This window comes from Akebia trifoliata, chromosome 8, assembly GCF_017979445.1.
Source record: "Akebia trifoliata isolate Shusen 1 chromosome 8, ASM1797944v1, whole genome shotgun sequence".
Lineage (NCBI taxonomy): Eukaryota > Viridiplantae > Streptophyta > Magnoliopsida > Ranunculales > Lardizabalaceae > Akebia > Akebia trifoliata.
Window position 1 is genome coordinate 6,973,772 of NC_141382.1, and position 12,607 is coordinate 6,986,378.

At 37.0% G+C, this 12,607-nt stretch overlaps 1 protein-coding gene across 2 annotated transcripts; it reads right to left on the bottom strand.

The window, feature by feature from the left end:
• Positions 1-1,508: 1,508 nt before the first annotated feature.
• LOC147395809 (UPF0613 protein PB24D3.06c-like) lies at positions 1,509-12,398 on the bottom strand. Of its 2 annotated transcripts, none has more exons than XM_086450562.1 (9): positions 12,045-12,397; positions 8,401-8,477; positions 6,627-6,732; positions 5,617-5,709; positions 5,457-5,522; positions 3,492-3,637; positions 2,184-2,292; positions 2,032-2,096; positions 1,509-1,827 (listed from the first exon to the last, which is right to left on the bottom strand). In XM_086450562.1, the coding sequence occupies exons 1-9, from the start codon at positions 12,210-12,212 to the stop codon at positions 1,680-1,682; spliced, it is 978 nt and encodes a 325-aa protein (XP_086306688.1). In that variant the 5' UTR covers positions 12,213-12,397; the 3' UTR covers positions 1,509-1,679. The 2 variants fall into 2 exon arrangements, with proteins under 2 accessions (XP_086306688.1, XP_086306689.1); XM_086450563.1 differs by having other exon boundaries at positions 1,688-1,827; positions 2,032-2,125; positions 12,045-12,398.
• Between the last annotated feature and the right edge of the window lie 209 nt (positions 12,399-12,607).

The window sequence follows — 12,607 nt, forward strand, 5'->3', positions numbered from 1 at the left end:
GAAAAATCAAAGAATTGAAATAATAGGGAGATATCTCAAATATTCATCAAAAATATGGAGGGGTCCAAATCATAAAATAAAGTTACTTTCCTTGACAAAGATTAAAGAGAGATTGCACACACATTTCAATATCACCAAACCATATAAGATCATAAGAGAGCATTAAATAGGATTAATGGGATTTGAAAAAAAGACTTACAAATTCAAATAATGGTCGATGCAACCCTCCCCAAGTCCAGACAAAGAGAGAGTCTCACTCACAAGTCACACCCATTAAATTATTTTGACATATTTTATCAGGTGTTTGGCTACTGCTATGACACTACCCTCCCTATGAATAAGCTTTGCCTGAAGAGGATAACTGGAATCTAATTGTATTTTTCAAACGTTATTCTATATAAGAGTTGTAGATGCATGGTTCTATTCCGACCGATGAATTTCGTATTTTAAATATTGTGATTTTTCCTAGTGATACATAACATCTTTGACTGACATAATTTATCTTAATCAAAATATATCTTAAGAGTCAAGATTTATCTTAAGGATGCATTGTGTATCCCAACATTTGGATTTCCATTTTAACCATTGAGATTTGTACTTTTTCATGAAAATTGTTGAATCCCAAATTCCCAACCCATTATAATAAGGATAATTATAGTATTAGAAGAACTACATATAGATGGTTAAAGTCCATGAGTGTTGATCCTACAACTTGGATTCAAAAAATCTACCTTTACCTATTAATTATTAAACTCTAATCCGTTTGTTTGTCAATTTTTTTTTTTGAAGGTGATGATCAAGACGACTCTATCCAGGCTTCTAAACCACATTTGTTGATCCGTAACCGTAGGATGAATGAAAATAAGGGAGATTCGACTATTAATAGAAAGAGTAATGCTGGGATGACATTAGGATTTAGTGCACTTCTCGCATTTATGACGTAGAGGTGCACACATAACCATAGATGGATTTTACTTGTATATACGAAGAAAGACATCTATGACTATCACATCAAACACATTCAAAGGATTTTCCTAATAGAAATACTTTTTAATAATGGATTTTACTCGTATCTCGAGGAAAGACATCTATGACAGACAGTTGTTTCTTTAATGATTTTTGAATCTCTCACATACCATATGGGATCCACAGTTCTCTATCAGTCTATCTGGCACACCAACCCTATTAATGTTTGGTTCCAACCCCCTAGACAAGGTCTTCACCTATCCCAATACCCTACAAGGAAATCTAAAAAACAAAACCCCTTTCAAATTCTTGCTACCACTCATACTATATCTCCTAACTTATCTCTCATCTCTTAACCTATACTCATAATAGCTATTTGTAGACGTGTTGCAATGTAACTTTTGAGTTTAGGGTTCAAGCATGATTTCAATGTTTAAAGCCATTTAAAATTTTTTTTGATGGAATATTTCCCTGTCAACCGAGATAGCTCCTGGCCATTACATTGCCTTGAAATAATATTTTAAGAAAAGGGTTCAAGAGCATACCAAATAAACTTTTTTATCTCAAAAAAATTACATTAATGTTGAACCAACTCCTAGTAATTAAGAGATATTAACGTTGAAAATAAAACTAAAATAGATATTAGAAAAAAAAATGGGAATAACAACATATAGTAATTAAAAGCAAAAAAGAGAAGAAAGAAGCACATTATATTAGTTCCATGGATCATCCCACCCTTTCGGTCCCTCTGTTTTGATAAAGTCCAATATGGCTTGGACTATTTCTTCAACCCTGTTAGAAAGAGAATGGTTTCCCCATTCAATCTCAACTTTCTCTGCTCCACCCATAGCTCTGCATAATCTGCTTGAGATACCAACAATCAACATTATCATTATTAGCACACAAGATTTCATAAATTTAAAAAGTAATTGAAATTATCTTTTTTACTAGGTGATGGGGTTCAAAACCACAAACTATGATGGTTGGCACAGAACCCATACAAATGAATTACAGCTACTTTCCTCTTTAAGATGCACAAAATCTTTTGAGAGAGTCCTTAATTACCTTTCTACCAAGGCTTTCTTATCAACATAATCAGGTACATACTCATCAGCCATTGAGAAAATAACCTGCAGCAACCACACACACACACACACCCCTGCATCATTTAAGACTTTAGCTTAAGACAATCGAGAAAATGCTCAACATCAATCTACCTGGCAAGGTGTATTTGACATATGCCCAAGTCTTAATCTCAGTTGGTCATCGCTAAGATCAGAACTGAACATGTCGTCATCCCCCATGTATGCACAAAGAGATTGATACCTATAGGATACTTAGTATTTCAGTAAGGAGAACGCAGATTATGCACACAAAAAAAAAAGAAGAATGTTACGTATGATGACTATAAACAAAGACATGCACCATTTTGTTGATTCTTAAGATTCACCCAAATTTTGGTTTTACTAGAGAACTTAAGCACATCAACAAGGTGGATGTTTTTACTACTAAAACACACGATTTTTCTTGTTTAATTTCCGACCCAAACAAAAAATAAAATTTAAGAAAGTTCAGCTATAAAAAAAGGACCCATTTTTAGTTCGTGGACTTTTCTGTTTGGCTTTTATATTATAGATAAAGAAACAACCATTCTCTTATTAGAGGGGATCATATTCGTAGAATCTAGTTATTTTTGCTTTCGACTTTTAGGTATTACGTTGTTTCTAGTTTAATGTAGGAGGCATAAACTTATTATTTCACAACAAACAATGATTGCAAGCACAAGAATCATAGTGTAATGCAATTATTGCATTATAGAAGAAAATCATTCTTGCGAAACGATCCCAATAAGAAACAGCTTAATAGCAGTAACTTTTGTGTAAAACTAACACAGCACGGATCAGAAGAATTGCATGACCACGCTGTTGAGTTAATAATTTGTGGACAAAGGAAACTTATTTAATTCAATGACATTTTAATGATACACAGTTTCACATTTCTTTCAGTGAAAAGATGTTTGTTTGCATCCTAGTGAAATTAAAACAGTGTATTTAGAGCCCATATCCAAGTTCCAGGTAAATTATTTCTTCATTATACGTTAGTGGTGCACAATTTTGTTATAAAGAATTTATTATAATTATTTCATATTTTTCGTATAACCATAAATGTAAGACTTTATTAATCTCACTATCTTACAATTTGAATCCCATTCTTAAAATTTTCAAATTGATTTGATTTTGACAACGTTGCATGTGAAAGTTTTCACAGATTTCTAGAACATTTAATAGAACGGTGAAGAGTACTGAGAAGTACAAAAGCCTGCAAACAAAATCAAGCTTCTTCCTTTGAAGTCCTATTTCCTATAGCCTACATGCAAATTGAGTGGAATTGATAGATATTATGACAAGAGGGCATGTTTCTACAATTCAATTCCACAGATAGTTATTACTATTTAACCGATACTGAAATCATTTTTGGTTTGCTCAGAAAAATAAAATAAAAAATAAATAGAAGAGGCTTCTCACCTGTAGGCAGTTATTGGGGCTTCTGGATTTGCTTCCCTAGGCATTAAATCCATCCCTCGACCTTCACTTATCATGGTTGATGCCAAGTCAATCATTGCAGCTGTTTCAGGAAGAGTTGCTCTATATTCTCGATCACTAACTGGAGCCTGAAGGAAAAAATTCATTCTATTTAGTGTTAGAAAAACACTTTCCTTACTTAGCTAGGAAAATTTCCTGACAGCATCACATTGTGGCATCGGAAAACATGATCTGATGCCATAGGGTTGTAGAGGACAAAATTCTAAGAGCTTTGAAAAAACAAAATTCAAAAAAGATTAATTTTCACTAATGAATTTTAATTTTAAATTTAAATTTGGAAGTTCAATAGCCGTCCATTTTCAACACTTTGGATCAAGCTAAAAAAAAATGATCTGTTTTTGTTTTGTTTTGTTTTTTTTTTTTCGAATATGAGTTTTTCGATGAAATCTAGAAGGTTGTGGTATTAGATTGCCAATGTGATAATCCATGAGGGCCCATCGACCCTCTAAGATAGTAAGGCTATTCTGGTTCTTAGTGTTATTATCCAAGCTGAAAAGCAATTAAAAAGAACTAATTAGGGCATGTTTGATTGCATGAAAAGTGACTTTCCATGGAATTTGAAATCCATGGAAACATAGTGGTGGAAAATAGGTAGGGTTGGAAAATCAAATTCCATTGTTTGATTTTACTTGGATAAAATCATGGAAAAAATATGAGAAAAAAGAAGAAGAAGAAGGAGAGGAGGAGAAGGAGAAAGAAGATGAGAGGAGGGGGATAGGAAGAAGATGAGGAGGAAGAGGGAGTGGGGAGGATGTGGTGGTGGCGACTGTGACGACGACGGAGGTAAGTGAGAAGAAGAAGGGAGAAGGGAGAACGTGGTGGTGGCGGAGGTAAGTGAAGAACATGAGGAAGATGTGGGGAAAACGTGGTGGTGGTGACGACAGAGGTGAGGGATGGAGAAGGAGAAGAAGAAGAAGAGAGAGAGAGAGAGAGAGAGAGAGAAGGTGGCCGGAGATGGTGATGACGGAGACAACGACGGCGATGGTGACGACAACAAGGTTAGTGTGATGGTGGTGGTAGGGAAGAATTCGGGATGGAAAATATGGGTGGATTTCACTTTCTCACTTATATGGGTGGAAAAGTGAAATCCATGTTTTGGTGGACTTTTTGATTGGGGTGGAAAATGAATTTCCATTTCTATGTACAATCAAACACTTGAAAAATGTCATTTTCCATAGAAATTGATTTTCCACCATATTTTCCATGTGCAATCAAACATACCACAACTGTTGTTTCTATATACAAAAATGAAAAATCATGTAGTGTGAAATTGAAAAAGAAGAGCTTGTACAACTTAAGAGGATTTTTTTTTTGGCCTGCTATTCACCTTAGAGGTAGTTGCATACGGTGGATTTTGGGAAGAACAATCAACAGTTTTTGGCTAGTAGTTGAAAACGAGGATATTTACGTCACTTTGGTAAGTCTCTTTGAGAAAACAAAGGTCAAGGGGTTGCAAAAACATGGGGATATCTCAAATGTTCATCAAAAGTGGATAGTAACCATATAATGGTGTTCCCTAGAAATAGTCATTATTTCTAAATTGCCATCTTTTCCAGGTTTCTGATTTGGTTTCATTATGTTCCAGTTCATCCCATAAGTTTTCAATCAAAACATTTTGAGACAAACCGGAACCTACCAAAACATTTCGAGACAAACCTGCATAGACCGAAACATTCATCAAAACTTCGATTCCAAGAATGTTTTGTACTGAAATGTTCCAATAACGGTACTTATACGCCGATATATTATGAAACAGTTCGATTCTATAAACCATAATAAGCATAAGAACTTCTATATGTTCCTTATTTTGTGAAATTGGCATAAAAAGAACAACATTTGGTATGTAGAAATAAAAAAGAAGAATGGATTACATCAAATCAAGAGTACCTGCAGAATGGCCGCACGAACTGCTCTGGAGCATGCAGCATTTGTGTGCATGTAATGCACAATATCCTAAGTATGTCTCCATGAAGGCATGAAGTTAGATTTACTTTCTGTGAAAAAAGAATTATTCACAAAATCAACTTTTCAAAAAGTAACTACTCACTTGACAGCCAGTACTATGCCCAAGCAATACCACACCTTCAGAATCCTCCTTATTGATTAGATAACCAATCAGCTGATCAAGCTCGGTGGCATCCTTCGGGGTACACAATGCAAGAATATCTTAAAAATAAAGCAGAAAAAAAATCCAAATCCACTAAACAAGGCATGAAACATGATCAGTAAACATCTTTTAGTCCTCACCCAAAATGATAGTGAGGTTCAGGGCCAATTCATGGTCACGTAATTAAATCATCCAATAGAACAAAACAAAGGAAAAATATTAGGGACATAAGGTCTTTCTTCATACATGTTCCTCATAATGTTGATACACCACTAGGGATTCAATTTTTCCCTAATATCTAACAGATTATAATTATAAGCATAGGGGGTTTGTAACCAAGAAGAAAAGATTTGTACAAGAAACCCAACATAGGAGAAGGTAGAGTAAGAGAGCACTCAGTGCCTTTCCTCCTCTTCAATTAATAAATCAAAAAACTCCTCTTACAATCTGTAACCATGGCTTATAAAGCAACGTTTAAACCCACAAATAGGATCCCTACCATTCTACCCAAAAAACATACGTATCCCTCCTTTGATGATTATTCTCAATTTATGAGCTCAAGGCTCCCCCATTAGTCCTATAATATAGTGTAATTTTCAATTATTTATGATACAGAATTCATCTCCAATATAATAGAGTTGTAGGCCTTCATAGCATGAGATTCTTTGTTTGCATGGTGTGTGGTATGAGGGTTCACCCCTTCACATCCACTCCAAATGAGATATCTTTAAATGGTCCAGAATAAACTGTTCACAAGCACAACAAGTGAGTAATCAAATATAACTGAAGTACTGAACATTACAGAATAAAGCAACATAATCCAGTTTTTCAAAACGACTTATGTTCAAACACTCTGATGAAAGTCATAACAGAATATAAAAGAACAACCAAAAATGAATACAATTGATTTGCCAGACATCATGAACATTTCAACAATAAAAAAATGTTACTTGTTTCAAGCTAGATGTGCCACAGCCAGTATAAGAAGATGAGAGCAATGGTTGCACCAATGACCATTTTTCATTTTCCAAAGCAATTGATAGAGGTTCCAAATACCTGTAAAATAGTAGAAAGCCTACATTAAGACCTCCAAGGATTTTAGTAAAATGGCTTGCATCTCTGTCATGTCTTCAACAATACATGTGAATTTTTACACATGCATGCATGCAGTTATTGCACATGGATACATGCATCTCGACTCTGAAACCTGCTTGTTGGTCACTTATCAGGTTGAATAATGGTGGTTATGAAGGATGCACCTGCATTAGAGCAACTCCAATACACTCTGCATCCCCTCACAACTGGTGTTTTGGAGAGCTAGAGTCCTTTAAAGGGTCTCCAACGCACGCTACAACTCTCTACAACTCTTTGGAGAGTAGAGTTCTCAGTCGGCAAAATAAGAGAGAGATTTAGAATATGTTCAATCGAAGAACTGCCCACGGATAAGGGCTTAGATTATGTGGCTAGATTTAGGGGTTAACTAGGGTTCAAAGACAATGGGAACCAACATGTGGCCCTGGAAACACCGTTCAATCAGGAAGGGGACGAGCAAAGTTGTCTGTTTTGCTATGAAAGGAGGCGGGTGAGGCCCGATGGGGGTGAGGGAGATGAGAATGGTAGAGAGGGATGACCCTAGAGACGTTTGGGCAGAGCTTTGACCCTTGAGCCCGGAACCCGTGTCCCATCAATGGACCATCTCCCTTAAATAGAGGGCCCTCCCTCTCTCTGCTTGCCTAGGCAACAGATGCCAGCCTGGATGTCAGTGGTAGGCAGGAGAGGTTATTGTCCAAGGCTGATCTTCTTCGTCAGAAAGGTCAACCTTGGACAACAAACCTTCCTTAGGGTTGACAAAAGGGTATGTCAGCAGAACTGACGAACCTTTCTGCAACGACAGGCTTCCCTAGGGATTGATAAGGGAAAAGGAGGGTGTCAGTCCCATTGACACCTCCCATGGGGCAGTGACCCCTAGGTGTTGTCACCCACTGACCCACCCTGACGTTGTTTTGCTCATCTTATGGCCATCAATCCTAAGTGTCAAAAGCTCCCCCCTTTGTACATGTACCTGCCTTGTCCTTGGTGCAGAGTGTTGTTATGTACACGCATCCTGCATGGAATGCGGCCTATGGCGTCTGCTGTTATGGTGATGCTCCATGTTTCATGACTCGGTGCGCCCTTGATGGCATTTGTGCCTTAGCTGGCATCCTCGGGATTTGTGTCTGAAAACACCTATCTAAAGAATCTCTACCGTTGGCGGCAAAGGAGGAAGACCATTGGGTAGGATTTTGTTGTAGCTGAATTTTAGGTTGAATTGAAAAAACATTAAAATATTTATGAAGAGCCATTTTGGATATCACAGTTGGAGTGCATACCCCTTGAATATCCAAAATGGCTCTCCACAATGGAATGCCTAATCACTATGGCTAGTATTTATGGATATCCCAGTTGGAGTTACTCTTAGCATGTTGGGTATTTTAGAACCAATTTTAACAATCTATTATTTTTTGTACAAGTATATTAGTTTGGAAAACTGACTAGTTTTACTCAAAATAGATGTGGCATGCGATGAACAAGGTTGCTAATGAAGTAATTGTGCAGCATAAGAGTCACATTACAAAAACCCACGGTAAGGGGGGCAGGGTAGAATATTTGACGAAAGAAATGCAAGATAGAAAATTTGACAAAAGAAATGATGATAGTAACAGAAAGCCAAGATATAAAACATACTCCGTCGCAAGAAAACCATCACCCAATCCACCAATAAAAATGACTTGTTGTTTGAAGTCACCTGTTTTGAATGCAACCTGCATAATTGAACAAACTGTAATGGGGAGACAAGCTCAAGAATATACATATCTAATAAATAAATAAAAGATAATTGAGTAAGGCAGGAAAATATCAGAAATGTCATTAGAATGTTACTGAGTCACATAAAAATGGGTTTCCAGACTTCTAAAAACATGTTAGGAATAGATGTGAAAGGGAAATAGAAAAGTTCAACTCATGTAATAAATAAAATGTTTCAGAAAGTTCAGTTTAGCTCAGCAACTTCTTCTAGGAAATATTTCACAAATAGAAAACCAAAAAATAACTTATATGGAAAAAATCTATTTCTTCCAGTCCCCATATGTAACAAAATTTACGCCCCCATAAACAAGCAATCAAAATTTTAAATTGTCCACTTGTAGCCATTAGCCATCCAGTGAACTGGTAAATAAAATAAAGAAACTTAAAGAGAACAGAACAACAAAGAAAATATAATTGGAAAAAAGACTCCCAGCGTAATGAACTTGTACTCACTCCCTTACTATTGAATATTTGCACCATTTAATGCCAAAATCCAAACTTATTTATTATTAAGCAGTTGTTGGCTACTTGGGTTTATATACAACTATCAATCGCTTCATTAGCGACTCACCACTATCACTATCATCATCATTGCTTTATCCCAACTATATGGTTTTGACAATCACACAACACTCTAGACTTACATTTTTTCACTTTAACCACCCACCTTGGATTAAATGGGTAACAATCCCTTCACTCATTTTCTCCTTTTGAATAATTGAACTAAGAAAACGAGAATCGTTGCTTTGGGGTGTCTCCTAGATATCAATCTTAACTGGCATCTCATTATCTTGTCTATCCATACCACATTGGCCATCATGAAAACATTTAGAAATCCAACATTTTCTCATAAAGCAATTCAAACATGGGCAAGTCTATGAGTATTTAGTCTCTGTTACTTCTTGCAGCCAAAAGCTCATTAATTGAGCAAATTAACTACGAATCCATTCCAAATGTTCAAGGTGACCCTCTATCAATTAGAGTTTCCTCCTAACTCCACCTAGAAATCAGAATCCATGAAATTCTCCAAGTGAAAGAAAATTCAGATTTATGGGAAATTAGAATTGCCCTCTGTTCTTCATTTGGATGGGTCCAAATCACTATTCTCACCCAAAATACTGGCATTCTTCTTGTGATTTTAAATTTAATGCCCAATTTGAGTTTCGAAAAAAAAAAACATTTTTTAACATAAGCAACTTCTCTCATAATTCAAATTGAACTCAAAAAATTGAAGACGCTCAAAAGAATAAATTAAAATTTTGAATGGCTCTTTGGGGTGAAGCGAAGGTCGAAGCAAAAAGTTTTATATTTAGCACGAGCTGATTGAAGAGAAACAAAGGGGTGAAGATTATTGAAGTAAGTAGGAACTTCGAAGCTACAGTTTCCCTGCTGCTTAAGGAAGGACTGTGGCTCAACAAGGTTCTTTCTTCTGTAGTGGACTCCTCTAAAGTTCTTTGGGAGAAACATGTTTCAACAGGAAGAACTCTGGGAGAAACATGTTTCAACTGGGTGATGAGGTGTGTTTCTTCCCCGATTTTTTTGGTCTTGGTGAATGGTTCTCCAAAAGGCTTCTTCAAAAGTTCTAGGGGTCTACAGCAAGGAGATCCTCTATCCCCCTTTTTGTTCGTGGTGGTGGTAGAGGTTTTGGGTAGAATGGTGGGGAAAGCCGTGGAGAATGACGATCTTAAGGGATGTTAACCGAGTTGAGAGGACCTAATTGTAACCCAATTGCAGTTTGCGGATGACACGCTGATTTTCCTGGATGCTAATGTCGAGCAGGTGAGATTCCTAGGAGGTATTCTTGTTGCTTTGAGGCGGTCACAGGTTTACGTGTAAACCTTAGAAAAAGTCAAGTGTATTACGTGGGTTAAGTTCTAGAAGTGGATCTCTTGGTTGCAATGTTGGGGTGTTACACAAATGTTCTTCCTTTTTCTTATCTAGGCTTACCCTTGGGCGACCCTTACAAGAACAAGAGTCTATGGGAGCTCATGATAGAAAAAGTCTCCAGGAGGTTATGTAGATGGCAAACGAGCTACTTATCAAAAGGTGGCAAAGTAACTTTGACTAAAAGTGTGTTATCTAGCATCCCAGTATACTATCTTTCCTTATTTACAGTTCCTAGAAGCGTGGAGTTAAGGCCGGACAAGCTGTTTAGAGACTTCCTATGGCACACAAAGAAGGGAAAAGAAAGCTTCATTTGGTTAGTTGGAGAAATATTTGCTCAGTTAAGAAAGGGGGAGATCTTGGATTTAGGAAGATCGGAAGGCTCAGATGGGGCATGGAAAGTGATTATGGAGATTCAGGGTGGAAAAGAAGGATTATGGCGAAAGGTGATGGTGGCAAAATTTGGTGAAGATCCGTTGGGGTGGGAGAGTGGAGCAGCTAGATGTCCTTACAGAGATAGGGTGTGAAGGGTATCTTGAAGATTTTACCTCAATTAAAAAAAAAAGGGTTACTTACAAGATGGGAAGGGGGGACAAAGTTAGATTTTGGGAGGATATTTGGTGTGGGGGTAATTCTTTGAAGGAAAGATTTCGGTGATTTTGCGCTTTCCATGAAAAAGAAGCACCTGGGTGCAAGCTTTAGAGTGTAGGAAAATGGATCTACAAAATGGGATTTGAGTCTCAGAAGGTTGTTGAATGACTGGGAGATAATGGAGATGTTTGTATTGATAGGTTTACTAGAGGGCGTGTTAATAGATGATCATGATCAAGCGGACGATGGAAGATTATGGGCTCCCAATAAAAAGGTTTATTCTCGGTCAAGGATTTCTACAAAGACCTCACCTGTAGAAGAGAGCTGTCCTTCCCTCACGTTGCGGATTGGGAGCCAAGGGTATCCTTCAAAGTCGTTTTTTCTGCCTAGACAACGGTTTGGGAAAGAATTCAAATACAAAACCTTCTTAGGAAGAAAGGCTTTTGCAGACCGAACGGATGTTGCATGTGTTTATCTAATGTGGAATCCGCCAATCACCTTTTAGTTCATTGTGAGGTCGCAAGTAAGGTTTGGGATAATATTTTCTCTATGTTTGGGGTGGATCGTTATGTCTCGAGCAACATTAGAGGTATTTTTGAAGAATGGCTTCTGATGGGATTGGATTTTCGCCATGCTAAGAAGTTAACTTGGAGTTTAACGTCATTCGCAATCCTTTGGGGTGTTTGGCTTGAACGAAATGCTATGACTTTCCAAGGAAACTCGAAGTCAATAGAAGAGATGATTAGATTAATTCTTGGATTTATTTTCTTTTGGTGCAAAACATTCAAGGAGTTTTGGGTGGGTGGGGGGGGGGGGGGGGGGTGTTTATAGGATTTTTTGACTTGATGGGATTTCGTTTGTAATATTGTACCGCATTTGTAGTTTTTGTTCTTTTTGTTTTCTGGTGCTTGTTTCTCCTCTGGGAGGGTCATCTCGACTCCCCCTCTTTGTATCCTTCTTTTCAATCTCATCAATCAATATATATATATATATATATATATTGAAGAAAAACAAGAATTAAAACGATGATCAAGGAATGAAATTGGAACCTGAATGGGCTTCGGGCCGTACTTGAAGAGAACTCCTCGAAACTGATTTTTCCGATTCACAGAGCTACCCCCATCTCCTGTGTTCTCGTTGTTTGACATATTAGGGTTTCCGGGCTTAGCAGATCGTCCTCTAACTATGCCCGAAAACCATGAAGATGGTGGATTCATGATAGAAGCTGTGATTTACCCATCACCATTAATAGTTCTTTTTTCTAGGGTTTTCGAATCTGGTTTTAGGGTTTGCGAATTGGATCGGAGAACCCTAAGATCAAGGAGTGAAAAACAATACTCCTTCGATGAAAGATTGAAGAAGAAGGTTTGTACAGTCTCTCTCTTGCTGATATTTCTATGAGCAAGGTGCTGTTTGTTAAACTGAAAAAAATAAGTGCTGAATAGCATTAAGCGCTAAAACTTATAAGCGCTGAATTTAAGTGCTAAAAAAGTTGTTTGTTTAGATGCTGAATCATGTTTGTTACACATTGCTGAAACTGATAAATTGTCTTTGTTACCCTTACAATCATATTATACATTGTTTGCATGTTTTAAATGTTTATTTATTATCA